General features: G+C 39.8%; 1 protein-coding gene across 3 annotated transcripts in view; it reads right to left on the bottom strand.

Annotated features, from left to right (window-relative positions):
- Window positions 1-27,498, bottom strand: part of ADGRD1 (adhesion G protein-coupled receptor D1) — a 160,404-nt gene that overhangs the window by 25,202 nt on the left and 107,704 nt on the right. For all 3 annotated transcript variants that reach the window (XM_040601951.1, XM_040601944.1, XM_040601961.1), the window contains 5 exons: window positions 25,220-25,331; window positions 21,085-21,238; window positions 13,959-14,025; window positions 12,873-12,939; window positions 5,073-5,164 (listed from right to left, as the gene is read on the bottom strand). In XM_040601951.1, coding sequence (XP_040457885.1) covers window positions 5,073-5,164; window positions 12,873-12,939; window positions 13,959-14,025; window positions 21,085-21,238; window positions 25,220-25,331 — 492 coding nt within the window. The remainder of the gene's footprint in view (window positions 1-5,072; window positions 5,165-12,872; window positions 12,940-13,958; window positions 14,026-21,084; window positions 21,239-25,219; window positions 25,332-27,498) is intronic.

Genomic DNA, 27,498 nt, shown 5'->3' with positions numbered 1-27,498 from the left:
GTGCAAAACTAAGATCTTTGAAAACTGTATTCTACTTTAACCCTTTGTAATCCAAGTGCCAGGTAGCTCATGTAATCAAATGACTACCTGTAACAGGCTTAATCGAGGAAGAGTTCTCCCCATGGGTAATGAAAAGTGCACATTTCTAAACCATTGTCACATTAGAGATCTTTTCTCACTGTAAACAGAGAACTAACTTCCCAAGTAAACACAGCAGTAAGACTTCGAAGGGGGAGAGCAGCAAGAAAAAAACTATTTAGGTTCTAATAAGAGTTAGTGAATGCACCAAGTAGAATGAAAACTTTACATGCAGACGTAAGTTAGAAAAAGAGTTCAAATGATCCGTAACGTAGAAATTTAATCATGTGCCTTTTCAAGCACGTGAGCAGTTCCATTAAACTGATAGGCTTTAATTGCATTAAGCTTAGAGAGACTACTCATACGCTTAAACTCGAATGTATGTTTAATTATTTCCCAAAAAAAAGAATGGATAATGCAAAAAAATGCTGTATATGTGCATTTAAATGTTACAAGGTATTTGACTCACCATTCTCTATAAACAGAAACATTCAAATTAGTTTTTTGTGGAAAATCTGTTCCCTGGATGCAAAACATTCTCAGAAAGCAGCATCGGAATTATGACACAAAATTAAGCAGCTAACCATCTAATAAAAGGTTCAAATATAATCAGTCACAACTATGTGAAACAGCTCATACTCTGTACCTGTTCGATATGCTTCAAGAAACTATACAAAAAGCATGTTCTTAAGTAAATTCAAGTAATAAATAGAAGCTGGTAACATTTCTTTACTCCTCTTGCACAATTTAAGTTTCAGATGCAAAAAAAGTGACTTCTTTTCACACACATACAAAAATTCCTGCAACCACTTACTGTTCACACTGTCACAGGAGTCTATTATGTATTAATTAAGCATCTCTGATCATATACTGATTATATTAATTTTGCTTTAAATTACTGGGTATTTTGCATTTTATCTTATCATATTAACTTGTTCTTTTATGCTGCTTCTTCAGTTCATCCTATATTTTATTTTGGGGGTGATACTGTTATTTCATTTTAACAAACAGACAGACATGTACAGATCAGTGTCTCTGAAACTAGAGCAAGTGCTGTCTGATATCTCCACTGTGACAAGCAACGACTGAACCTGAAGAGGTCAATCAGCCAATAATGTACTGCACTTTATTCTGGGCAAAATGTGAATGAGGAAGATGAATAATAAATTAATTGTATGATTAAAAAGGGAGGTTTGGTTCACTACTTCCTTTTCTGTTTTGGCTTTTAAACATGAAGTTCGAGGGATGCTACCTTCAGAGTGGAGCACTGGCTCACCCTGATGCATATTCTGTAGTCACATTTGAGAGGACCTGTTGCCATATGGAAAATCAGGAAAAATTACTCTAGATAATTACATCAGTTTATTGCTGTCTGTTTCCAAGAGAAACAAGCCTCGTTGGTAATATCCAGTTGTGTTGCCAAGTAACTTAATCTTTAGGGAGACTAAATATGCTCCAGTACCAGCACTTCTCAAACAGTAAATATCCTTTTTAACTGATACCATCATGGCTCATCACTGCATCTTTGTTCGGACAATTTCCTAAGGTAATCTCTGCTCAGTTACGGGTTGATGGCCTCAGAGGTGTGTTGTCACACCTGGCTCAAGATGCGCACAGACAGTATCCGAGTACAAACTGGGCAGTCTAGGCTTCCCTCAGCTCCTGGGGAAAACACAGAACTTCTAAGGCAGGTGAGATGAACACTTTAACAGGTGAGATCAACTGCATGGCAGAAGGAGCTGTTTCTCCGTGGATGGGGAGTCCAGGTGGAGGTGTTTTCAGCTTTACCAAGCTGTAGAGCTAGGGGAGACGAATCCAGAGCAGGTGCCCTCCCCTCCAGGCTCCAGCAGAAATGGAAACCAGTCCCTGCCAGCATGATTAAGCTTTTCCTTTGGCAAGAGGCAAGCCTGCTGACGAGCCTGTTCTGTAGAACCTGTAGGCTGGGATTTTCAGCCTGCAACAGCTGTTCATACTGGAACTCAACAACGTCTGCAAGCGTGAGGCTCTTTGTCAGGTGCTTAAAGGCAGACATAAATACTGGCCTGAGTGACCAAGGGGAAGCAGGCTGGCACTGGCATCTCCCTCGTGCTTCTGCCACAGGCACTTCTGTCATTCTTCAGACAGTTTTGCCATGCCTCTTGGTTCATTATCGCTCATAAACTTCGAAACCCTGCTGCTTAAGTGCTATGATCCAAATTGTTGTAGACAGCAACTTACTGCTTCTCATTGTGCTTTCCACTTAGATTTCATTCCAGCTTGAAAAGACAGCACTGAAATCCCTCTTTTTTCCCTCTCAAGTTTATTGGATTGAGCAGGCTTTCCCTCCACAGCTCCTTGCACAGCACTTCCCATTTTCTGTCTTTGGCTTTCTGAAACCATGAACACAGCCCTAAAAAAACTACTTCTGCCTTATGTACCACTTAATGGCAGCAAACAAGTACAGCATGGTGACAAAGTCCTTTCTTGTCTCACCAAAATCACATTGTGCCATTTTTAATTCAGCTGTGTTTCTAAGAAGTGCGTGATAAATTCCTTCTAACATATTACAGCTTCCCCTTTGCTAATATCAAATGAACTGCACTATTCAGATGGATGCCCGACAGGCTCTTTATCGACTGCTCGTATTGCACAAAGCATTTTGCAGTCTTCAGTGATTCCTCCCTGAGCCAACTGAACTTGTTGATTAAAAACCTACCTTGTAGTCCTTGCTGACAGTGACTTGACAAACTACAGAGGTTATTGCGTTTTTCTGATTTCTCCGTACTCTCCGTCACGGATTCCTTTCGCTGTGCGTATCCACTCTTACATGTTAACAACCTCTAATCAACATCTAGGATCCTTCAGTGGTTGGGGGCATGGGTTTTTTTTCACTATGAAAAACATTTTCCATGCAGCTGTCAGAACAGAACTCTCTTTTCTTTTGTTTTCTTCTTATTTGGAAAACAGTACCATGGACAGAATGATTTCATACTAGACATAAAACCTTCTCACTTGCATAAGGAATACTGATGACAAGAAAATGAAATCCAGTGGTACAAAGGCCTTATATTTCCTCTTTTTTCCAACAGACCAGTTACTTTCTGCATGACGTCCTCTGTATGTGAAACTCTTAATTCATCGTGCTCACTGTTCAACCAGGGCATAAATACCCTCCCAAGATCTGATTTGGACAGCTAGTTAGGCCATTCTCATTTCAAGTTTCTTCTGAGGACCCATTTCTGTACTAATATCTACAGAAAAAGAGCTATTCTGTATGTTCTGTTTACCTTCAATTTTATTTTATTGAATTAATTTAGTTCTATAAGGAAAGCTGTTCTATCAGAGCATATTTCTGCATAACCAATAATTTAACGATTGAATGCTTCCAGATATATCTTCCCATTGATTATAATTTTTCTCCAGCACCATCATTTTTATTAGGTCAAATCCTAAAACTTTATTTTTAAAACTACTTGGCACAATGAGCATCTCTTAGCCAGAGTGTCTGGAGAAGTCACATTTTCAGTACAGATCTCCACCATTCCAAATCTACAGCTGATAATATTTGAACTAAGAACATACACTCCCGATTAAATGGATTTCATCTTATTCCTAGACAAACCAGTCATAAACTGTTTTACTTACGCAAACACACATAATTTTCTTTCAAAAAATAAGTGTGCAGGGTGCAGTATGTATTGAATCAATTCTTTATAATGCAAGTAAGGAACTACCTAAGTGCATAGAGCATTCTCTGTGGCTCCTCTTCTACTGATGGAGGTTGTTCCTTTGTCCTCCTAGTTCTGACAGTGTATACAGATTGGCATTGACAATATACAGTTACTTGCTTCCTAAGGTTCTGTATTTCCTTTGTATTTCTGAAGGTTGTAGGGGCTCAGCCAAACCTGAAACAGTCATTTTAATTCCCAGTCTTTTCATTTCACTACAATGTAATTCTTAAAGATTTTTGTGTAACCTTATTTACTGTTTTTCTTTTCCTTTGGGGTAAGTATACAATAACTAAACTAACTTCAGTTTTGTAACTGTCACCTGTATTTAAAAATTAATGGCATTTTTAAAATTACGTAAGTAAGCCAAGCATAAAAATTATCCTTTATGATACCATTTCAGAGCAGTGGCACCAAATCCTTACCATACGACAGCCTGTGACTCGGAGACATTAAACACAAATCATCAACACATTTTTCTTTGACCTAGGTTGCATATTCCTTGAGTTATATACAGTGTCCTTTTTATACTTGGACTACAGCATCTTTAGGAGATACAAAATGCAAAATGGAATATTCAGCGCCTTACTTTAAACTGATTAAACTATCTTCTTAGCTACCCATATGTACTACAGCTTTTAGAAATCAGAATTTGTCCTTGTCTATTCAGATGCAGCAATGTTTCTACCTTACATTTCCCCTCTAGCCATGCTAGCACTACATTTTAAAGATGATACACTCTAAGAAAAGGTCACCATCCCAAGAGGCTCCAGGCACCTTGATATAAAAACCTGCTTGAATTTAAGCACATGTTTAAATCCAGCATAGGTTTGTGTGCTTTGCAGTATCAAGAGAGTCTTAAAGATAAACATATGCCTAAATATACGTGAACTGGAGCTAGAAACAAGGTGTATCCTTTGAAGTTTCAATACCCCAGTACAGATGAGTGATGCTCTGTGAGATTTATCTTCGAATATTGCAGGAAGAGGAAACACACCATTAATAAAAGGGAAAATCATGAATCAGCAAATGCTGGAGACTACAGTAATCCAGAAAACACCTTAGCTCATGCTGAACCATAGGCTTCATCCTGCACATTTGGCTTTCATAAAATCCAGGTTACCTGGGTGCATTCAAAAGATTGATACACCACTTTATTTGCTTTTTACTAAAGAGGAATGTTATCAGTGTTCTGGGAGGAGTCCACGATATGCGTCTGCATGATATAACATTGCTAGCATGAGATTATTAACTTGTTATAATGTAATTTGAATGAGAAAAACTTACTTCAAGGCATTGGCATCTCTGTGGACCTTGTAGTTATCTGCACTGATTCTTGAGATAACTCTTGTGACAGCAATGAGAATACCAATATTGACCTGAAGAAAAAGAAGGAACAAGACTTGGTCAGGAAAGTCAAGTGCTGACTGTGTCAGAGGGCCAAACTGCCCTACAAGTGTATTCTACAAAGACAACAGAAAATACGAACTTTGCATGTATTTGGCAAAAGAGGTTTCCAGTTTTGCACTGGTATAGTTTGACCTTTGTCAGTGGATGTCTCTCCCACAGTGTGTAGTTCTTGTTTGTGCTTACTTTCCTTCAGGAACAGTCCCTGCCTGTTCAGGATAAGGCTGGACTGATACATTGCTTCACAGCTGAAGAAGCGCTCAGTGTCTCTACTGCACAATAAATACCCTTATAACACACGACCAGCCAACAAATTAGACAAGAGCTTCAGTAAACAGGGGCATGTGTCTGCATGCTCTTTGGTTTTGTGCTTGCATGTGCACAGACTTCAGAAGGCACCTTTCCTGCGTAGACTTCACTGTGTAATTCCTGTTTCTTACAAAAGTCAGCTTGAAGTATAAGCACAAGATTATTTTTAAGGAGCAATGAAGAAAATATGTTAAGCCTGAACTCTGCTTTTCAGAAGTCCTGCTCTTTTTGATGTCAGCAGAAACATCAATAAAAGGAAAAGAACCCCCACCAGCAAAGTAGGAAATCTTGAAAAGACTAACACTGAAAATGTCTAACAAAGGAGAGTTTGCTCTGGAGTCACAGGTGAAGAATGAAAGGAAATCTTTATCACTTAAAGGAAATGTGGCAAAGACTGTCTTGCTGTGCAAAGATCTTGGGTTTAAGGAAAAAATAAAAACAAAGGAGAGAATGTGAAGGTGAAAGACATATTCCCAGCTTCCTTTCTGAAGTTACACACCAGCTACAAAGCTGATACTTAGCATCAAGGTAAGAGCATGGGTAGAACAAAACTATCCTAAACTACAGAACAAAAAGAAAGACACTTCAAAGTAGTGCTGTTGCTCAGTTAAAATTCAATAATCATACTCTATTCTGACATATTTTAATTCTGAGAATGAGTCAACTAACAAATGTTTGTGTTTGATGCTCATGATTTCCTTTGGTATTTTTCAAATCTTCTGACCACTCCCTTTATACCAGATTTCTAAGGGCAGATCATCAGCTGGTATAAAGGAGCAGCATAGTTGTGACAGTTGATTTCTGCTGCGGCTTTTTAGCCTGTCCAAAGAATACCCTGTGGAACTGACAGCTTGTCAATTACAAGTGTACTTGTTCAGTCAGCTTTATGGAGATGAACAAGAGGTGAAATTCAGTGGTCTTGGGTTCACTTTCCCTCTTCCCAGCAAATCTTATTTTGTAAATTTCTTTTATAAATTCTTTGAGGTGGTAGTGAACATTTTTGAGAAACCCATTTATATGCTAAATATGCACGCTGACTGAAGCACCAGATGATGAACATGAACGTTCCATTTCCTCTTTTTCTCTCTTCTTCTCCTTCAAACTCTCCAGTTTTCTGCTGCATGTCCACCAAATGATCATCATCATTACTCCTGCTTTTCATGGGAATCACAAAGAAAATGCCTTTCTATACCCTTAACTTCTTTCCTGACACATTATCTTTCAGCAGCCTTTTTTAGTTTTTTATCCAAAGTATCAGTCATCCCTTTTTGACACTTCCTTGTAGATGTCTCAGTGATGGTTCCAAGTTCATTCTGGCACAGTTGCTCCATGATCCCTTTTCCTAATGCCTGCAGACAACAGCACACTCCTGCCAGCCTCGCAAGCCCTTAACTGTAATGCTTTCTTCCATTCCTGATGCTTTTTGGACACTCCTAGATTTTTCTTCCTGCATAGCATTTTTAAAAATACACAGATTGTGCCTAAACAATCTATATTATAACAGTAACCCCCCAAAAATCCAATGAAGTAAAAAAAAGAGGAAACCTCCTTCTTCAAATTTTGCATTTCCTACATCTTACAGAAGTCAACAGAAGTTATGAATTATAAGCGCCAACAAAGAATTGCTCAGAATCTTGCTACCTCTCTTTCAAACTGGACATGAACCCTAAGATCTGGCCATGAAAATGGCACAAGCAAGATATTCTCCAAGGAGACAAATCGGATGGTTTTCCAAAGCACAAACTGTTCTCTGTTTGCAGCTGAATTTTAACTTCTTTATATAAAATAAAATGGAAATTAATTTCCTAGGTATTTTGGATGGTCTAAAGTGGAAATCTAAAAAGGCCTTGAGCTTCTCCTCTTGTGCAGTCAGTGTGACTGTACCCTTTCCAGGGTGCATTATTAATATGTTTGAAAGATGAGAAGGAAACGTTGTGATCTCACTGCTGATAAAAAACAAGGTACTTGTAAAATTAGCAATGAATCATCACACTCAAGTCCTGAAGTTCTATATTTAAATTTCCTGAACCACTTGAAAATTTTTGCGTAGTTATTTTGAGAAATTAATCTTATCCAGCCTAAATAAACAGATTAGCTACAAATGTCTTCCTTTGTTAATGTTTCAGTAAGTAAAGCATAGAGGTATTTCCCCTGCCCCTATAATGGGAAACCAAAATACAGCCACTGAATTGTTCCTCCAATGATTTTTTTGGCATCTGACGTAAGTACGTGGCCAGTGATTTCAATAAGGGAATGCTTAGTTGATCAAACACTCATTATGCTTTAACCTATATCAGAATGTTCAAACTAGGAAAATGAACATTTAGATAAGGGCACTCACTGTACATAGTTCCTATTTCTTACTTTTCTGAAAGGCCACATTACCTGACAGTTGCAGTTATTTTGCCTTAAAGTTGCACAGTGACAGAATATTTTTGCTTGCAGGTACTGGCCGCAATCTGATTTAAAAAAATAAAATAGCTAATAACATTAGAGCTTGTTTCTTAACTCACAGGACTCCTTTCAAGGCAGCTTGTCCAACCCCAGGCACTTGCAAGTTTCTGTGAAATCAGCAGGAGCTGCCAGTTCCCATTACTGTAGGCTTGATCCAAAGCCCACCAGAGCCCCTGGAAAGATCCCAATGATGTCAGGGAGCTCTGGCTCACTCTAGTGACAGCTTCATCTGACTAAAAATTGTCAGATCAGGAAGACAGTTAAACGAGTAAAAAGGACCTCTTTGAAAATCTCATCAAAATTTTCTCAAACCAGCTACAGTGAGACAAATTCTTTCCCTCTTTTTTTTTTTTTTTTTTTTTCAGGGATTTCACCTAGATTTCCTCCAAGTCTCATGAGATTTTTTTTCTTCAGTACAGTGGAGGAATCCCATGTGTAAAACCCTCTGATGTGGTGTGTTGCATCCTAGCCAAGAAAAGGCTTGGCAGCACAAAGGAACTTAAAAAAAAAAAAAAAAAAGGATAAAACATATTGCCTTAATTAAATCCATTGACCAGCTTTCCTCTAAAACCACAAACTATTTTAGGCTCCACTTCAGTTTTGGCCAGTGGTACAGGGAGTTATAACTGTCTGTCTCTTGCAATCTGAGGTTTAATATACTCTCTCATGGTGCCCGTTTGTTTGATCCTTACCACAACATCACTGGTAGCACACCAACGCTGCAAGGTGCTGCAGTTGCAGCCCAGTGCTGGGGCACATCAGAAATCATTACTGGGTATTATGCCTTTCAAAACACAGCTAGTTCATTCAATTAGATCAATGTAAAAATTTGGGAGAATGATTTTGGATAGCCTAATTTCACTTGTCCCATCTATCCCAGAGCAACTACAGATGGAATAGACTAAACTGAGTTATTTTAGACTTCTAAGTCCATGACTTCATATTAATGCATGTAGTGTCACACCAGTCAGAGCTGAGTATCAGAGCAAAAGTTTGAGGTTGGACAAGAAAATAAATACTAAATCTAAGGTATAACAGATCCTTGACTTCTGTTTCCTGATATTAATCATTGATTTTTAAATTTCTTACCATCTGTCCCCTTGTTCAAAAAAATGTTGCATGCTTTCCTATTGGTTAAGTAAGAAGGAATTTAATTTTAAAATAATGAAGGAATTCAATTTCAAAATAGTAAAAGTGCTCACAACTGAGTGCTAATAAGAAAAAATGAGAAGCTTTAGTAGCTGTGCTCTTTTTTGGACAGTAGCTCTGTCCATTTGTGCTCTAATCCACCACAGCACTTACAGACTTGATTTCAGTGACTCCAAGGAATCCTGCTGTCTCAGGGCCTTTAAACGCTATGGGTCCAATTCTGTCACCTTTTCCCATGATGAATGATGTCTAATAAGGGACACGGACTGTCACTTTTCAATCATTGGGCCTACCTGCTGAGTAATATACTGTTCAACATACGGAAATTATCCTAATTCTGCACTGTTACACAAAAGTATGAATGAATACCATGAGGCAACAGAATTTACTAAATCATGTTTGAACAGCAGGTATAAAGGAGAGCATTTTTTTGGTATATTGAATATTCATAAGCAAGTACCAACTGAAGACATCTGTGCTTGGGACCTGACTTCCACAGACTCCCATCTGAAGTCACTGGTTACAAAGCTGATGTCCCCACAGCAGAGAACTGTTAGCAGTATGCTAATGAAAATCATTTAGCTCCATAAAAATGCTGTTTATCCAAAAGACTTATAAAGAATCACCAGGAAAACAGCTACTTACAGGGAAAACAATATAGAGGACTTCCCACGACAGCTCACTATCTCCCCCTGCATTGCATTGTTTGCTGTCTGCAGCACACCCATGTGTGTACACAGATGCTTTCTGCAGAGTTTCATTAATTCTGCCGTATCTATGAAAAATCACCAAGGCAGCAGATGGTTGATAACAAACAAAGCTTTCTGCCAGAAGTTTTAATGTCTTGTTCCAAAAATTCAGGTGTTTTGTCAAGGCTGGGTTGGTTTTTTTTCCTTTGATGGCATGACCCAGGCCAACTTTGGCTGCACTTAGTTTGGTTCTCAATAATTCAAATTAATTGCAACAATTTTTTGCAAAGGTTCCTTAAGAGGATGCAATAGAGGCTTGGGTGCTGTGGTTTTGGAGGGTGTTGGAGAGCAATCTTTAAACCTTAAGATGCAGGTAGAAGCCAAAAGACCTACACAAAGAAGCATCTATTTGCTTCATCACATCCCTTGACTCAAACCCCAAGGAAAGAGCACTTTGGGTAGAGGAAACCATATAGGACTGGGAGGTGCTGTGAATTACACCTCAGAAAAGTATGCATGAGTACGTCTTTCCCAGTCACACTCCCACCACATCATTCTGTTTTAAGGCTCCATGATGTATATATTGCCTGTGAGGCTGTGGCAGGACAAAAGACGACTATGTCTGCCTAGTCTCTAGGGAGTGGGAGTTGAAAAGAGCAGTCCCCCTGATTTCTTCACAGCATAATCCTTCTTCTTGGCAGAGAGCAACTGTGCACAGAAGTAGGCAAAAAGTGCTTTTTGAGAAGTCTTTTCAGAGCTAAACACTAATTCATGCAACTAGTGGCTAATTTGTTATTTAAGGAGCACAGGCACACATGCACACACAAAATAGTGTTTAGCCTCATTATTTCCCTATAGGCACCAACACATTTTTCAGCTAGCACATTCAATGCCCGGAGAGAATAATCTGTCAGCTAGCTTGCTGCTGTTTTGCGCAGAGCTGGGTTTAGACCATTAACAAATTGCTCTATGTGGATCAACCTTGTGAGCTCACTCCTTTCTCTTTCTCAAAATATTTGTATCATACACAAGAACATAACTTGAGCTGCACAAATACTATATATCATAAGCGAGAGCCAGACAGTTAAACCCTTACTTTCACTGGCGAACAGCTACGCACGCAAATTGTTGAAAGCTGTGCTCACTCAGGTGAGTAAGCGTGTCGCTATCTGGCATGTTTCGATTAATACCATCTTTGGACAGCATCTGGGAAAGATTAGATTTTACTGGTCGCATCTCATTTCCTCCTTTGCTGCTGAACCATGGCCAGAAAGCAAGTGCTAATGTGAGGAGGAGACATTTGAATATTAGATTATTTTAGTTGTTCTCCAGCCATCAATATCTACGAATCTTTGAATATAAACACACATAGGGAACGTCCAAGGTATTAAGTTTGTTGAAACAAAGTCCGGACCTGTTTAGCCAGCTCTAATCCAGTGATCAATGTTTCTTATTTATATGTACATGCTTTCACCTAGGTAAAAGAAATTCTGCCCTTACTGCACAGGGACTGCCAAGCGTTGCCATTAATAATTTGATTAAAATGCTAACATGAGACAATTTCTGTCACATCAATACAGCAACTATTTTCACTGTTTTTTTAATGTACGGTTGTATAGCCTGATTTTTCAGAGGCTGTATCTTGAGCAGAAGATGCTGGGCTGGGCTGCTTAAAAGAGGTGCTGATTACACTGTATCCCAGGCAAATGTTAGGATGTCCACTCAGCTGCAGTGTAAAATTGCCTGTGATGGAAAAGGTCAGCCAAGGAGCCACCTTCTGCTTGCCAAATAGCTGTAGAGATACGCAACGGTAAACGCTAGTTCTGTATGAATAGCTCTCCTTCCTTCTTTTGGCTTGTGAGCAGGATCTGGGGGGGTTTCCTGTGTGATGAAATTTGGGGCAGTTTTTTTCTTTGTGCTTTCCACAGAAATCCTAGCTCACTTAGGGAAGTACAAGGTACCGTCATTGGCTCCTTTTGATGCTCCTCCATGCAGGTACTGAGGATCTTATTTTACCTGACTCCTTAAACACCACAGCAGGCAGACTGTGGTCTAGATTTGGGCTCATGCCTTTAAAATCTATTTAAAGCTTTAAAGACAACCTGATTTCACTAATGACTGAGTCTATTCCATGTTCATATTGTCACTCTGACATTATAACCTGCAGCAAAAATCATAGATAACCTGATCAATTAAAGTATCGGAAACAGCGCTGAAGAGGAATAATCTCCCACTTAATCCCTGCAAGCACCCCTGACTCCTTAAGTAATCATAGTGATTAAGCTACAACTCACTGTAATTTAATGTGTGAGCATAATTAAACTGCTAGAGCATCCATGTATCATCATCGGAGCCAGGAATCTGCACCCTCCCCTGGAAAGATGATGTTCATTATAGCTGGCAGAGCTGTTTGCAGTAGCCACCTGAACCCTGGCAAATTCACCTTAACAGCCCTGCCTCATCAGCGGGCACGGAATTCAAAGGCAGAGGGATAGCACAAATTCCTCACCACCATAAGAAGACAAGAAGACAGGCACCTTTCATGAGCTCACCCAAAGGGTGACAGCTCATGCTACTGTTTTAACCCTTTCCTGCTAGCTTGCAAACTCTGCTGCTGATCATCCTCACTGATGGCATTTGCAAAAGCAAAAGCCTCAAACACCAGTGGGGTGGAATCAGCCTTTCAGCATTGACTGGTGTATATGAAACACAAGACACGGAGTTTGCTCTGTTGGAAAATCTTTCTGCGAATTATTAAAACTGCCAAGATTACTTGGTTCCACATGGTTATTAATGGCCCCAGCAGGGCGGTTTCAGAAGAGGGCTGTCCCCCTATTTCAGGTTGTATTTTTGCCTTGGAACAGTGAAATGAATAGTGTGAGAATTGATATGCATCAACTAATACGCAACCATGTACCACACAAAAAAATCAGAGGAGGAACAACGTAATTCTGGACCAAACACCTCTCTTGTTTCACTGGCCTGGCACAAGGACTGACATCAGACCTTCAGCTAGTTCTGCTGTGTGGCTGACACAGACGTGCAACAAGAGAACAGCAGCGGCCGTGGTTTTACCTACCAGAATTACAAACAACGCTGGTGCCACAAAAGCCCAGATTGCTCCATTCTCTAGTGAAAGCCAGCAGCTGCAGAGAAAAATCAGAATGATTTTAGATAAAACACATGGTCATTTAATTAGTAATGTTCTTAATTAAAAAGGAGACTAAAAGAGAGTGCAAAAAAAGACTGATGAATTTTAAAAGCAAGAGACATGATAGAGCATCAATAAGCTTTTTTCCGCTCACCCTCGGGAATCTGAGGCAGGATCTCATTTTGATTTGTGTCTTGTAAAGAGTCAGTGACAGCTATCTGCCCCAGCATGCCTTCAAATAGCATTAGGGGTGGAAAGATGGGAAGAAAGGAAAGGTTTTATTTGCTATTTGTTGTTCTTGTGTCCTGTATCACAGGCAATCATTTAAGTGCTGTGAGCAATGTCATTGTAGCAAAAGACAAACTGAAGCTCTCCCTGCCTTGCCTGGCTGGTGGTGAGGAAGAGGCTGGGAAATGTGCTGTCAGCTTCATGTCTTTCCTACAGCAGTGATGATACAAGCTGTTTTAACACACACACAAGAATAACCCTTGCTCCAGATCTGCTTACATTGTGGTAGGACTGAATCCTGTGATGCTGGCAAATTTCAGATAAATTTGCTTTTCTTTTTCCAAATTAGAAAGTAACTTAATTTTCAAAGATTTCAACACTATCCATTCTAGATCTTCAGATGTTTAAGTGCAGTTTTCTTCAAAAGATTAAATATCTTTAATCAAAGCTTATTCTCATCTTGTTAGAAATGTTTCAGCCTGCATTCTACTCTGTGTGGGTTAAGCCGATCTCACTCTAGGAGGCCCTGTGCCTCTGCAGCAAAAGGGAAAAATGGGCAAAATGCGTCAGGAGCTTTTTGTGCATCATCTCAGCAGTACAAAGCAAACCTGAGGCTTCTAGGTCTAAGAATATGCCTATACAACAGCTGGGCTTTTGCAGGCTGTCTCCCTTACTCCTCAGCAGGATCTTGCAGAACTACAGCCCTGTTAACAGATCAACGAGGTTTTCTCCCCATCATATTTTTCATCCTTATTGCACCTGGAGTGAAGACATTTTCATACTCACTTGCCACTTTCTCCATAGCTGTCTGGGGACGATGTTGTAGAAATCACACAAATGACCAGCGGGCAGCCTGCAAAAAGGCAAAGTCAACGGTGATATTAGTAACAAAAGTAGGTTTGTTTGTTACATCTTCCAGTAAACCCTGCAAGTTCAGCTAGATTTTGTACCGACAACAGAACAGCTCAGAGTAATTTCAGAATTAATTCTAACTTGACATCCGCCTGCAGCTGTGCAATACAACATGTTTTAATCAATTAATGTCAGACAAACAAAATGACTTGTCAATAAAGCACTAGTTCAACAGTTAAACCGACTTAGCGCTAGTTTCATCGAGAATCATCGTAATTTCATTGAGAATCATCGTCCTTTTTCAGGTTTTTGTTTATGTAATTTCCGTCTCATGCTATTCCAGCAGTGATATCCTGTGGAGCAACATCAGGCTTGTTTTAGCCACTTTCCCCTAGGTGAGCGCACCTTCTCAAGAATTCAAAACCACCTAGAAACTGAAGTCGCGTTTCTCACAGGGGTGCATGACCAGCAGGCATGAGGACAGAATCGGCAACATTTCGTTATCTAGAGCATTACAGACAGCAGCAAGAGACAAGTTACAAAGAGAGAAGCAAATTCAGATCCCGCTCAGATGCCCAACCAAGACTTATTTTAACATAAATACGTAAGAGGTCTACAAGATTTCTGCGTTTAAACTAGACTCTGTTTCCAGAGGGGTTTTGACCGTTCCGGTGTCCTGCACCCCAGGAGGTGGAGTGCTGCTTTATGGGACTACACAGGAATGACACCGCGGCAGGCAGTGATGGTCCTGCTGTCAGGGGAGCTGGTGCCTCGGGCCCCGGCACTGCCATACCCGGCCTGCCAGTTCAGCACAGCTTGGCAGGCCAGGCGCTGGGGAGGAAGGAAGGAAGGAAGGTTTTATCTTGCCAACAGTTCTGAATATAGGAAAATCTCATCCCTTTAAATATTAGATGGCTGTCTGTTAATTCCCTTATGATTTCATAAAATGTGAAGGTTTGGGCCTTTATCATCTTATGGAATTTAATAACCAGGTCCCAGACAGAGTATTAGACATGACAGCTTAAGGTTTTGATTTTCTTTTGAATTCTTCAGGTTTTCTGCATGAGGCTTTTACAAAATTCTCTGTCAAGTAATTTCGGCTTAATCTTACCAACATCATCCTCAGAAAATTCTGTGAAGTTTTCCTGTACTGGCAGAACTATAATTTTTGGATGAAGTATTTTCATTCTTTAATGACTGTGGCTAGAAGCACCTTGCATTTATAAATAAGACACTCAGTACTTAAGAAGCAGCTCCTATAAGCACCGTTTAGATCTTAAACTTTGGAATCCATTCTGCAGGATGCAGTTTAATATCCTGTGAATTAGATTTTGCTCTCCCATGCTTGTATGAATCAGGAATAACCCCTTAGAAGTAATATTTGTGTAAGACTTAAGGAAAGGCAAGATTTTAGTTTATATCAGTTGTCTATTTGAGAAAGGAAATTCCTACACACATTTGAAGAAAATGCAGAATAATTACATTCAGCAGAGCAATTAAGCACAGACATAAGCCTGCCTGCTGAAACTCTGTCTGCCATGGGTATGTGAGCTACCTGGACTACAGGTCCCTCGGGTATGCCTACCCACTCCCAGTCACCTCTTCGGCTGCCGAGCAGACATTGTGGGTTGGCACTGTTTGTCTTCTGATGCAGGTTGTCCTCCCATGACAGGGACTTTGTCACAGAAGCAAAAACACCTGTGCCCAGCTGCTCTCCTTTATATAGCTAGTCTGCCTTTTTTCCCCTGCAGTCCAGTGCTGAATATTCGAAGGATTTGGCATGACTCTTTTATCAATTTTAAATGGCATTGAAGAAGAAAATTAAATACAGAGTTCCTTTGGAAGATAATAAAATTTATGCAGATGAAACATAGAGCAGTCATCTGCATAAAATGAGCTAAGTCAGTGAGAATAAAATGGTCTGCAGCCTATAGCACAATGTTTGCCTTTTCTTCGCATTGACAAAATATTAAATGAATAATGGCAACGGGAGCTTGAAGGTTTTGTTACAGTGAAATTGGAGTAGTTTTCCCTTAAGAAACAACCACTCAATAAATTCCGTAAAAGTTTTTAAAAATGTATTTAGCCTAAGGGGGTCATAAGATTTGATCTGGGCTGAAGAATTCATATGGATTATATATTATACACAAAGTAAGTGTGTTTTCTTAATCTTTTTGTCAGTAAATTTTAGAAATTACATGAGGGCTGTGCAGGTTAGTCTACACTCATGACAGGTAATGTTAAGCGTTGTGCTGGCACTGGTGAGCATCCATGAAAGAATTACGGTTATGGTTTTTTACTTTATCTGAATGTTGTCTCTGTTAGCAGATGCTACAAATACACTCACCAACCCTATTCCAAATGGCCAGATTTATGATGCAACAGACCACGCTTTCCAGAGCACAGTATCAGATGAAAATGTTCTAGCACACCTTTCTGGCAGCTGATCTATGGCACTGGTGTCACCTGTGTCTCTGCTGTCCTAGAGCAATACAGCATCACATTCAAATGGGGTAAATCAGCTCACATGGAGCCATGTGCTGCTGCAGCTCGAGTACTCCAGGTCCCCATACCAGCTAATTTAACGCTGCCTTCCAAACACAGCATCAAAATACAGCCTGCAGAGCAGGCATAAGCTCTTAATACCTGGCACAGGAAGCCAAATAACACAACTCTTGCTCAGACAAAATTCTCCCTGAATTCAGCCCAAATACAGTCACTAGGGTGAAGCCTGAAATTAACGTCAGCTAGGTCCTCTTCTTCAGCATTAAACTTCACATCTAACTCACTAGCTTCGTGTTTCTTAGGCACTAATGATAAATAAAATGGAAAAAGCCTGTAAATCTGTATACTGTATTTTGAAAGCTTCTGTATCTTCTATACCTAGCAAAAAAACAAAAACAAAAACAAACCACAGACAGGCTATAGAAACTCCATGGCAGACAACTCAAAGCATTTTTAAGACATTAATTCTAAAAGGCATAAATAAATACATCATTGATTGAGAAAGATGGAGCATTAGACACGAATGAAAGTATATATTTTTTTCTAATACTGAAAAAATCTACTTTGCTCAATAGGGGAAAGCATATTCTTCCATTTATAAAATAGAAGTTAATTTTCTGGGAGTTTCTTTTTCTTCTGCTGCATTACATTACATCTCTGCAGAAGTCTGGGACTACAACAGGCAACAGCAAATAAAGAAATTTAGGTCTTTTGACAGCTCAGAACAAAATCTCCATTTTAAGGCAGTCTCTACAGGAAAGGAAATTGTCTGAAACAGAAAAAACGTGTTAAGGCCAAAGTGCCACAACAAAATCTTGAGTATCACAAACTCTGTCATCAGTGTCCTACAAATAGGTGGGTGGGAAAAGTTTGCTAGAATAATCTGTGTGTTATGCTGAACCACCAAGGCAACAAAGTATTTTTTCCCCCCAGTGTCAATGTAGTTTTAAAGGTAGGATATTATCACCTTCCTCAAATTGTTTTCCTTTGAATTCCTGACAACTGCTGTCTCTGAAGTAATTTTAGCACCCTTGGGACTAAAGATAATACACAGAAACTTCAATCAACTCTGCGCCTTTGGTATCCTCTCTCTCTGATTACCACTGAATTCATTTTACAAGAGTCATACCTCTCAGAAATCTCAACAGACGTTAGGAGATCGATGATACTCAGTGTGGAGTTCCTTGGCCCCATCTCCATTCCCTGCCTCAAGTGTCAACTGGTCATAAATACAGACTTTGCAAACTTTTACACATGCACTTAGTCCAGTGTTCCTGCTTAAATAAGAATGATGGGGCTGAGTTTTTAAATTCAGGACTGGGGTTTGTCATTATTCCAGGAACTATGAGTTTGCAAAAGTCAAATGCATTCACACTTCAATTAAAAGCAAAGAACGGGGAAACGAACTATCTGTTTTGAGTAACATAACATGAAACATCCTTCTTTTCAACTTTTTTTGACCATCTTTGGTCAGTGCCAAAGTATAAAAAAATGGCCATTTTTATTAGATACTGAAACGTGTATCTAATATGGTCTCAAGATGGCAGAGGAATGCTCAGCTTCTTTTGACAGTTTGATTCAATGTAAACCTACCCTCATTTTAAGACCCAAACAAAATAATTATAGGACAAAACCTTTTTAGCCCCTTTTCCCAGCCTTGCAAGACTTCTGTTCAGATGTGGGGATTTTATGGAATATATATAATTATTTCTTACTATACTTTCGTCAGGTTCATGAAGGAACAACTCAGACTCTACCCCGTAGAACATAAGCTCACCCTGCTGCTGAAGGCAGTACTGATATTGGATCTCTAACTAAACATTTCTATTCCTATTCAGTGCCAACATGCTAACAAAAGAGAAAATGGGAACTGACAAACTTAGGCATCCTTTTAAGTGTTTAAGCAGTGAACACTGCAATGTGGATTTTCCCCCTAAAAACACTGTTGTCCAGCAACATTTATTACCAGCTGAATGAGCATTGGAATTGCATACCAGACAGCGAGCTGTGATGCTGTTGACTGAATGAAGGTCGCCCTGATACTTATCAAGAGATAAATAATTTGGAATGCCATTGCCTAGCAAAATTACCTAAGCGATGTTCAGACTCACTTGCAGCAATGACATGATGTCAGATATGATTAAGGAAATTCAATGTTTAATTCAAATGCAAATAGTTTGAGATTGAGATCAGAAAAAATAGAACAACACAAATCACTTTCCTAGCAACATGGTAGATTTACTGGATTTCAGAAAACATTTTTTTTTCCAAGTCACTGTAGGAGTAATAATTGGAATGTGCTTTCCAAAATCAAAATATTTGTCAAAAAAGGGCTTTTAAAAGGTTTACACAGAGAAGCGTATTACTGTTGCATGGATGATGTCTTCCACTATTTGTCTCCAACAGTACCTTTGCTACATTTAAACAGCTTGCCACTGGGTTTCTCCCATCCTTGCCAAGAAAGGCATTGCTAGAAGGACTGATATTGAACCTTGTGCTGCTGGTGCCTCCTCTGTTTGCCACATACATCTGTTCTGGTGACAACTACTATTGGGGCTGAGGGATTACGGTCCAAAGCATTATTCAAAATAAGACTGAAGAGACTTTTTAGTAACCATGTTTAACATCCCATTGGGTTACATATGAATAGGCTATGTACTCATTGTGCTAATTACTACTAATTGAGTGGTAGCAATCGTATTGCAATTAAATGAGGCAAAATGCAATTTCTAGTACTATTCATATTGCAGTCAGCTGCCATGTTTATCCATGTGTCTTCTAAATCACTTTGTTGATCACTGCCATTTTACAATAAGTAAACCTTACACAAAATGCCAGAAAAAATAGGTAAAGGCGCATTGCAGCACATATAAACCATTAATTTATTTCCATAAAGTAATTAATGATTGATTGTAAATTGAGTTAATCAAAGCATCTGCTATAAGCAAATACCCTACTGAATTAAATGTCAGTTCTTAATTATTTTATTGACTGTTGAAGCTTTTTACATAGTATTTCTGAAGGAGAAAAGAGTTCTCAGGGGCTTATGAGAACATTTTCTTTGGTTTGATGCACTCATATTTGTATTCCATGAGTAAGCTCTTTATTTTTTAAAGAAATACAGAAGAAACCAGACTAAAATCAGCAGGTTTCTCTACATTTAGCACTGAATCTAGAAGAATCTACAAATCTTCAATGTCTTCAACCCTCAGCCTATCTAGGTTCTCTTACTTTTTGGTCTATGTACCTGAAAAAAAATGGGGGCAGGGGAGGGGGGGGGGAGAATATTTTACACAACTCTACTGAAAACTCAGCAAAAACAGCTTTCAAATGTTTTCGGCAACCAAAGCTTTAAGGTGCATATTGTTGGCACACAAACCAGCCATTCCAGAGAAAAAAAACTAACTTAAGGCAACCAGGATAAGGACATGCGTATGCGATACTCTTGAACCTGTTGCAGAGAAACAATGAAGGTAAAGAAAAAAACTCCTAACTAATGAAACTGCAGTTTGTCCCCTCAATCTAGCACATACCATGTTCACCACAGCACTCTATCAAATGGCCCTTAGACAGAACTGCTGTGAAAGAGATTTTAAAATGAAAGAGGAGTAACATACAGAATAAAAAGTCCATATTAAAAAAAGGACAAGTAAGCAGCTGTAAGTGAACAGCATTACCATCACCCACGTCTGCATGGTGCCAATAGATACTAAATATTCCAATTCTGATGGCAGTAGGTCTTTATTATTGGTATATCTGGTTTTCATTCAGCTTCCAAATAAATTCGAGGGGAAGATAATGCATGTTTTAACATTATTTTGAAATTATCTGTAATTACATAGATATTCCTTTGCTATCTTTTCACATGTCTCCTTTTGACTCAGTGTATGAGGTTTTCTTCTTCTAAACGTGGAGGTTTGTCAAGCATCATTGCTGCACTTCAAGGACAGTGAAAGCAAGCTAGCTTTCATCTGCTGTGAAAAGTCAAACAAAATACTTGGTTTCGACTCCTCAATATGCGCACTAATTATGCTTTCGTTTACTGCATTTAAAAAGCTGTGAATTGTTATCTGTGAGATCCCTGTGTCGTAGGACGACTTTTTTATTCTTAATAGTAATATTGAGGTTCTGTGCAGCCTTTTTCATCTAAGGATTTCAAGGCACGAAGCATCAACTAATGAAGTTTCGTGATACTCCTGTGCTAGTCTGCCAGCTTTTTAGGTATAGTTTGCAGAGTATGGATAGAATACGCCCGTGTTGTGAATTAGAACCAAAAAGAGAACTCGCCAGTACAGTGAGACCTCCCTCCCACACTCCAGCTACTGATTTGGTAATTAAGGATCTGATCTGGCCTAGTGAGGTCATGGAATTCACTGCAGTGGAATTAAGTTTAGGACTATACATTTTAAAGTCTGATTACAGTCAGAAAATTATCCAACAGACCTACTCTCAGTAAGGCAAACTATGACCATAAGTGGCAATTTTACATATGCTTCTGAATAGAATCTTGTGCTACAGTGAGCAGACTTAAAGCAAGAAGCTACTAAATGCTTACCCCATCCGATTCCATAATAATATAAGTGCTTGCTCTCTTCTGATCCAAATACTTTGATGACCATACTGTAAAGATGAAATCCTTCCACCAGCATCCATGCAAAAGCACTCAGGAAGAAAAAATGAAGGAGAATGGCCAAGATCTTGCAAGGCACCTAAATTAAGAACAAAATTAAATACTTTACTTCTTTGTGATGCAGTCACATTTTTTTTCAATTTTAGGGTTTGGTTTTTTGGGGTTTTTTTTTGTATACATTTACATACTGAATGCTAAATTACTGGAATAAAACAGTTTTAAAAACAGAGCACTAGAGAATTTCATTTTTATGCAGTGTTTTCAGATGGCTTCAGAGTAACAAATCCTCTTACCTTTTAACAAAAAACAAAAAAACATTGCCAAATGTGATGTGGAAATCTAAACTGATCATTTATTTATAACAGCAGGAGCAAAACTCCTCCTTAAAGCATACAAAAAACTTAAGAATTCAAAAGTGAAGGGTCAACATCCTGCTGCTGAGCCTGTAGCAAGTATAGGAGAGTCAAGGAAGTGGGGGTACAAGCATTGTCTTGTACCCTGCTCCCTGTTCTGTGATGGTAGAAAGCCCAGCCATAGTTCATTTTCTACAAAGAAATGGTAGAAAGTCAGTGTATCAGTTAAACTTGAGTGAAACATGGAAATTTTAAAATAAGGTGCCATGTTGAACCTGCTCTTTAGTTACACTTCACCATGTGGCTTTCCTGCTGTGCTGTTCTTCATATCAAAAATAGGGTAACACATAAAATAAATTGCATTGTATTCCAGGTTATGTCCTGGTTAGAAGTCCTATAAAAGTCTCATATGATCCTCCATCAGTGATACCAATACAGCCGTTTCAAAAAATTACAGCAAGCTATCACTGGCTCCCGCCCTAACTGCTCTGTGGTGGGCATCTGGTTTGCCTACCTGTTGGAATTCTCAGTTTCCTATAGCTGATGTACCAGCTGTATACAAAGTCATGTTTGCCAAGAACACGTCTAGTGATTCAGGCAAAGAACTGGAAGCCTTCTCTGTAGGGTGTTTACAGACTATTTGAATTCTCCTCAATAGTCCTTTACTCACTACGTGCTATCAAGGTTCTGGAAATAGGAGCCACTATGAAAGTTTAAGCAACAGAAAAATACCACCTAGAAAGTGAGCCCACCTGGTGTAAACTGGACTATCTGTTTCAATTTAAACTATAACATGTTTTGAAGTGAAACAAATGCTGCCCCTAAAAAAAGGAATGCCATGACTAAGGCAGTGCAGCACGAAGTAAAAACATCCTCTCGAGTCCTGTTCACACCTGCCTCGGTGCTTACAGCCCGCTGGGGGCTACAGGAAATGCAGTCTGGGCTTAAGACCTGGCTTTTCCTTAAGTTGCTCCTCAAAGAGTTCCTTACATTTTTCTTTAAGTGTCTTATCAGCCGACCTTACAAAAACAGGAAAACCTAATTCTTTCTTCTTCCCCACTCCTCACAGCACATTCTCCTTTCACCACTAATTGCTTTTTGAGGATGTCTTACCACAGGTGGTTTTGCTCATCATACAGTAATTGAACAGATGTGACTGCCAACGATTTTCCCACAAGCTAACCTTGTTTGGTTTGCTTTCAGTTAAGGTACACTTTAAACACACTCTTGGAATGAGTCCCAGCTATATCTCAGCTTTGCATCTTGTAGCATAACGATTGTAGTCATTCTGCTCTGTAGTTGTAACACCCTTTCCATGACACCTACAGAATTTCAGTGGGGTTGCCTGCATACAGTCCATGTAAATGGGAAGATTTTTTTTTCTTTTTCTTCATGGTTTCCCTTCCTCACCTGGGCAAGTCACAGCAAGGTATCCAGGCAGGTGGAGTCTGTGTGCTGAGGAAGCATTACCAGTAGGAACCAGCTTGCTGCCACAGTGGTCTTCAGAGGTTAATCATTAGTTCCCTTTGTTGCATTAGCTTAGCTGACCCATAGCAGACGGTATGTACATGATTTTTTTCAACTGTAAGACTTTACCATATTGTGCCCTACAAGTACTGCTGTTAGAGGGGATAGGGCTGAAATATCCATGGATTCTGTGAAGTGTTTCACTTTGGAAAGCCCACGGTATAAAACAGCTCTTGGCTTCTGTGTGCTACTTTCAATTTAACTGAAGTTTTCAATAGGTTTAAAAGGAATGAAAATGGGCACCTATTAAACTGCAACTTAAGCCTATGTGAGCGTTTCACAAGCTTAGCAAAACAAGCAAGGCACCCATGTGTAGGCGAGGCCCAGTATGCATGTAGGTGGGCACTGCGACAGGTCTCTGGAGAACACGGGCTCTACCTACATCCAGCTAAAACCAGGAAATGCAACTAGTATTTCACAGCATTTTAAAAGGACTGGAGGTGATGCTGGCCTTGATAAGGTGTGAGGAGGCTGTGTTTAGGATTCTTTTAACGCCTTATTTCCATAGTCTTCAGTTTCAGGTTAAATCTTTTGCTGCTTTCCACTGTCTTCATTTCATTTCCTTTCTAAACCATTCCCTACCATTTTCTCCCTTCCACATTATCTTACTCATTCAGGACTTAACCTGAATGTTAAGCAGCAAAAGAGTATGAACTCAGTTTTACAAAGTGCTTTTTAGATCCTCAGGTAATAATAGCCTATGTATAACAGATGTGATTATTATTTATAAACTTAACAGAAGTTCAAGGGATCCCATTTGAGTGGAATACATAAGCTGTTGTATTGGCAAAATGAAGAGTGTGCAAACCTTGTATTTACTTGCACCGAGAAGAAAAAGAATAAAGTATTAATAGAAACTACTCACTGCTTGTGAAAAGTACTGTGGAGCAACAGCTGGTCATCAAAGTAGGCAAGTTCTGACCATTACAAAAACAGAGTACACTGGAAGATTATTTTTAAACCAGGTTTTGTTTCTGCTTCTTGCAGGTGGGACTTCCTATCAACGGACCTTACGTTACTTTAAACAGCATTTTTTAAACACAACAGTGGAAACAAATCTGTTTTACTTGTGTGTAATATTGTTAACTTGGCATATTTGTCTTAATCTAATGCAGCTGTTTTAGATGCCAGTTCTAATGGTGCAGATCCTGGTACTCTGCATAAGGAATTCCCACCTGTAGTAGCAGATCCATGAAATCAATATGTAATTTCAAGATCCAATCTACGTGACCAGGCAGAAAAAACCTGTACATGCAGAGACCTTCAGTACCATTTAAGCAGTATGAAGGTGTTTGTCATTTGCCTTAGATGCCTAGACAAGTATATACGTGTTTTACAATACCAAGTATCTCAGACTAAACTGTTACACAGCGATATTTAGAGGTAATGCTCTCTGTCACCTCATATTTGCTATACCTTTCTCACTGATTATTACTCAGGCAAAATAAACATAAGTGATACTTCAGAATCTTCTAAATCTCCAGAGTTGAGATCATGGTCAATAAATCTGCTGTTCATAAAACCAGCATATTCTACCATGCAAATAAAATTTTATGAGCAAAAGCCAAAGACCTTCTGCTTAGCTCTCCAAGAAAGCAGAAGAAATGCCACGGGACCATCAGGAAGCTTATTGGCTTCCACAAGAATAAGATGACTTTTTAATGTGGAAACAAAACCCAGCACACTTCACCACAGCGGAGAACAGACAATTAAAAAAAGCACCCCCACCCCCCCCCCCTCCAAAAAAAGAAACAACTCAAAATCCTAACAGAAATACAAATACCTTACCTAAATACAAAATTCAAACCTTTTTCTCCAGTCCAGAATTCCTACAGTTTTCAATACAGAGAATGGATAAGAGAAAGCACAAGCCACATCAGGCAGAAGTCAGCCATGCCATCTGAACACACAACCAAAATGTACTCCACTACTCTGGTAATTTTTCCATTTGATGGGTGCATATCTTTCAGTTTTGCAAATATCTTGACATGGCCAGATACTATGATAACACTATGTGGATGCAGAGGCAGCTTTATGCAGTGTTGTAGGATGTCATTTTTGGCTAAGGCATGTTGAAAATAGGAGGTGCCACATGCACGATGCTTTCTTGCTTGTGGCACATGGCATTCATTCCATGGAGGTGCCCTGCAAAAAACACAATCACGCTTTTTAGGACTTACCATTCCAGGGCTGAACTGAAAGCTGATGAGAAGCAGGATCTGAGCCACCAAGACAGCAAAGGACAGATTGGCATGGATATGATAGCGCTGGTTGCGGATGGTGCTGACAGACCTGGAAGAAGGTAGAAAGACACATGAATAAAGCAGTATTCCAAGAAGCATGGGCTTATGATTTATCTGCAAGCATTTTGATTGGCTTTTGGTCATTCATTTTGCTGGGATCATCATGATCTCTTTCAAGCATTCCTTCCACCAGGATGGAGTGGTACCTAGCTGGTTTTTTTGATACTCTGCTGCTGTCCTGAAGGCAGCAGGAAGACTGATTTGCACATTAACTAGCTCTGCTGATGACTTGTGATAGAATATTAACAAAGGGCTTGATCCTGAATAGTGCTGTGCCCTCAAGGAAGTCAGACCTCCACCTCACAGAAAGCATACTGCGCCTTGCACCATCTAGCCCACACCGTGCCACCGAGTTTCTGGTTTTATTTTGTTGGTATTTGCCTGTGTTACAAATAAGGGAACGTGAAAAGGCACTGGTTACAATTTTGACTTTACTATTACCAGCTTTTGAGCACATGAACTACAGCTGCTTAGATGGATGGGCAGTGCCTATCTTCACAAGACCCAGCCTTGATTACAGCATCATTTCAACATTATCTGTGTTGGCTTTGCAAAAACTGGCTGGAAATCTGACCAAGAACTTGCTTTCCCGGGAGTCTTCTGACCTCCATCCAGAAATAGGAAGTAGAAAACAAGCAAAAACATTTATCTGAACATTTCAGGCCTTTAGCATAATTTTATTCTTCTCTTTAAAAGAAGAAGGGTACTGGTGATTAATGGGTTTTCTATTGTAAGCCATATTGCCTGCCAGCCCCTACTGTCACTTTTCATCATTTCACGAGCCCTGGGCCATTTGGCTCTGTGAATGGCAATGCTTCCTCCACACAACAGTACACCTTCCCGTCTTTTTGTCATATCACTGTGGCTGGTGATGTCTTTCACAGCCACTGGTGACACATCGTGCGTGCCCCTGGCAGCAGGGTGACACAGAGTGGACGACACAGATGATGGCTTGCTCTCAGCCCTGCTTTTCCAGCACTGTTGTAGCCAGTGCTCGATTAGAAGGAAGTGAAGAGGGAGGCAACCAGAAGTATTGATGTCCTAAAAGTAATTTGAAGAGACAGGTTCACTGCCTGGTGGCTTTCTAACAAGGAACTTCATGCGGGTGCAGACTGGAATGTCATTACCCCGCAGGCAATCGGGACTGCCCCCCTGGGAAGTGGCCGTTGCTGCCAGTACACAGAGTAGCAAAGAACTTGCCAGATTCTTCTCCACTTACCTCATGGTCATCTAACACTACATTGCAAAATTCCACTTCAGCTGCTTAATGAGGCCCTGCTCTCCAGTGAAAACCTAATCAAATTATTTTTAATTGCAGTTTGAATGATCTTGTATGTAGGTGGAGTGCTTAAACCTGTGACAGTCAGCTGGGTCCAAGCTCTCTTTCCACACCTCCTGTTTGCCTCGCTTCTCGAGGAGTTTTCAGCCCTGCTGCAGCAATACCATCTCCTCTTGCTCCTTTTTCCTTTTTGAACACTAGAACACCCAGTTTTGCACTCAGACAACAATGCAGCAGATCATGTCCCTTAGCCTAAACACCCCAGCAGTGCAAAGCCAGATGATAGGCAGGCGCTGGACTTCTTTAGAGTGATTTTGCCACGCGTTGCACACTTAATCCAAGTATGACCAACACAGATCTTGATTGAGACTTGGAAATAACACGGGGTTTGGAACAAACAAACATTGCTGTCAGTTTACTGGGTTTTCAGCAAGTCCCTTTTCCTAGAAACTGGCCTCTTAACAGGATGTCCAAAAGACATGCTTAGGCACAGAAATCAAAAATTGAACTCTTGAGTAGGAAGAACATGGTTTCGTGTGTGGAGGAGGAGAAGAATCCTATTCCTTGCTGTGCTCCCAATCTACTGCACAACCTCAGACAAGTTACGCTTCACCCTCGGTCAGGTTTTCTATTTTTTATTTAGAGAGAAACCTCTATGAAAGCTTTTTCAGAAACGTTTACATCAAGCCCAGATGGGCTTCCAACTCAGTTGTCACTTCCAGAATATAACAGGCACAAAGACCCTAAGTGCCCCATGGCAGCCCTTGAAGGAGCTGCCGTGTTACTGCAGCAGGCTGCAGAGATCCAGAGCGTTTAAACACGAGCCATGGACTGAATTTCACACTGCCTTATGGCATCCTTCACCCTACTAAAGCAA

This window comes from Falco naumanni, chromosome 1 (genome assembly GCF_017639655.2).
Source record: "Falco naumanni isolate bFalNau1 chromosome 1, bFalNau1.pat, whole genome shotgun sequence".
In the NCBI taxonomy this organism is placed as follows: Eukaryota; Metazoa; Chordata; class Aves; order Falconiformes; family Falconidae; genus Falco; species Falco naumanni.
This window is presented reverse-complemented; position numbering and strand designations above follow the sequence as displayed.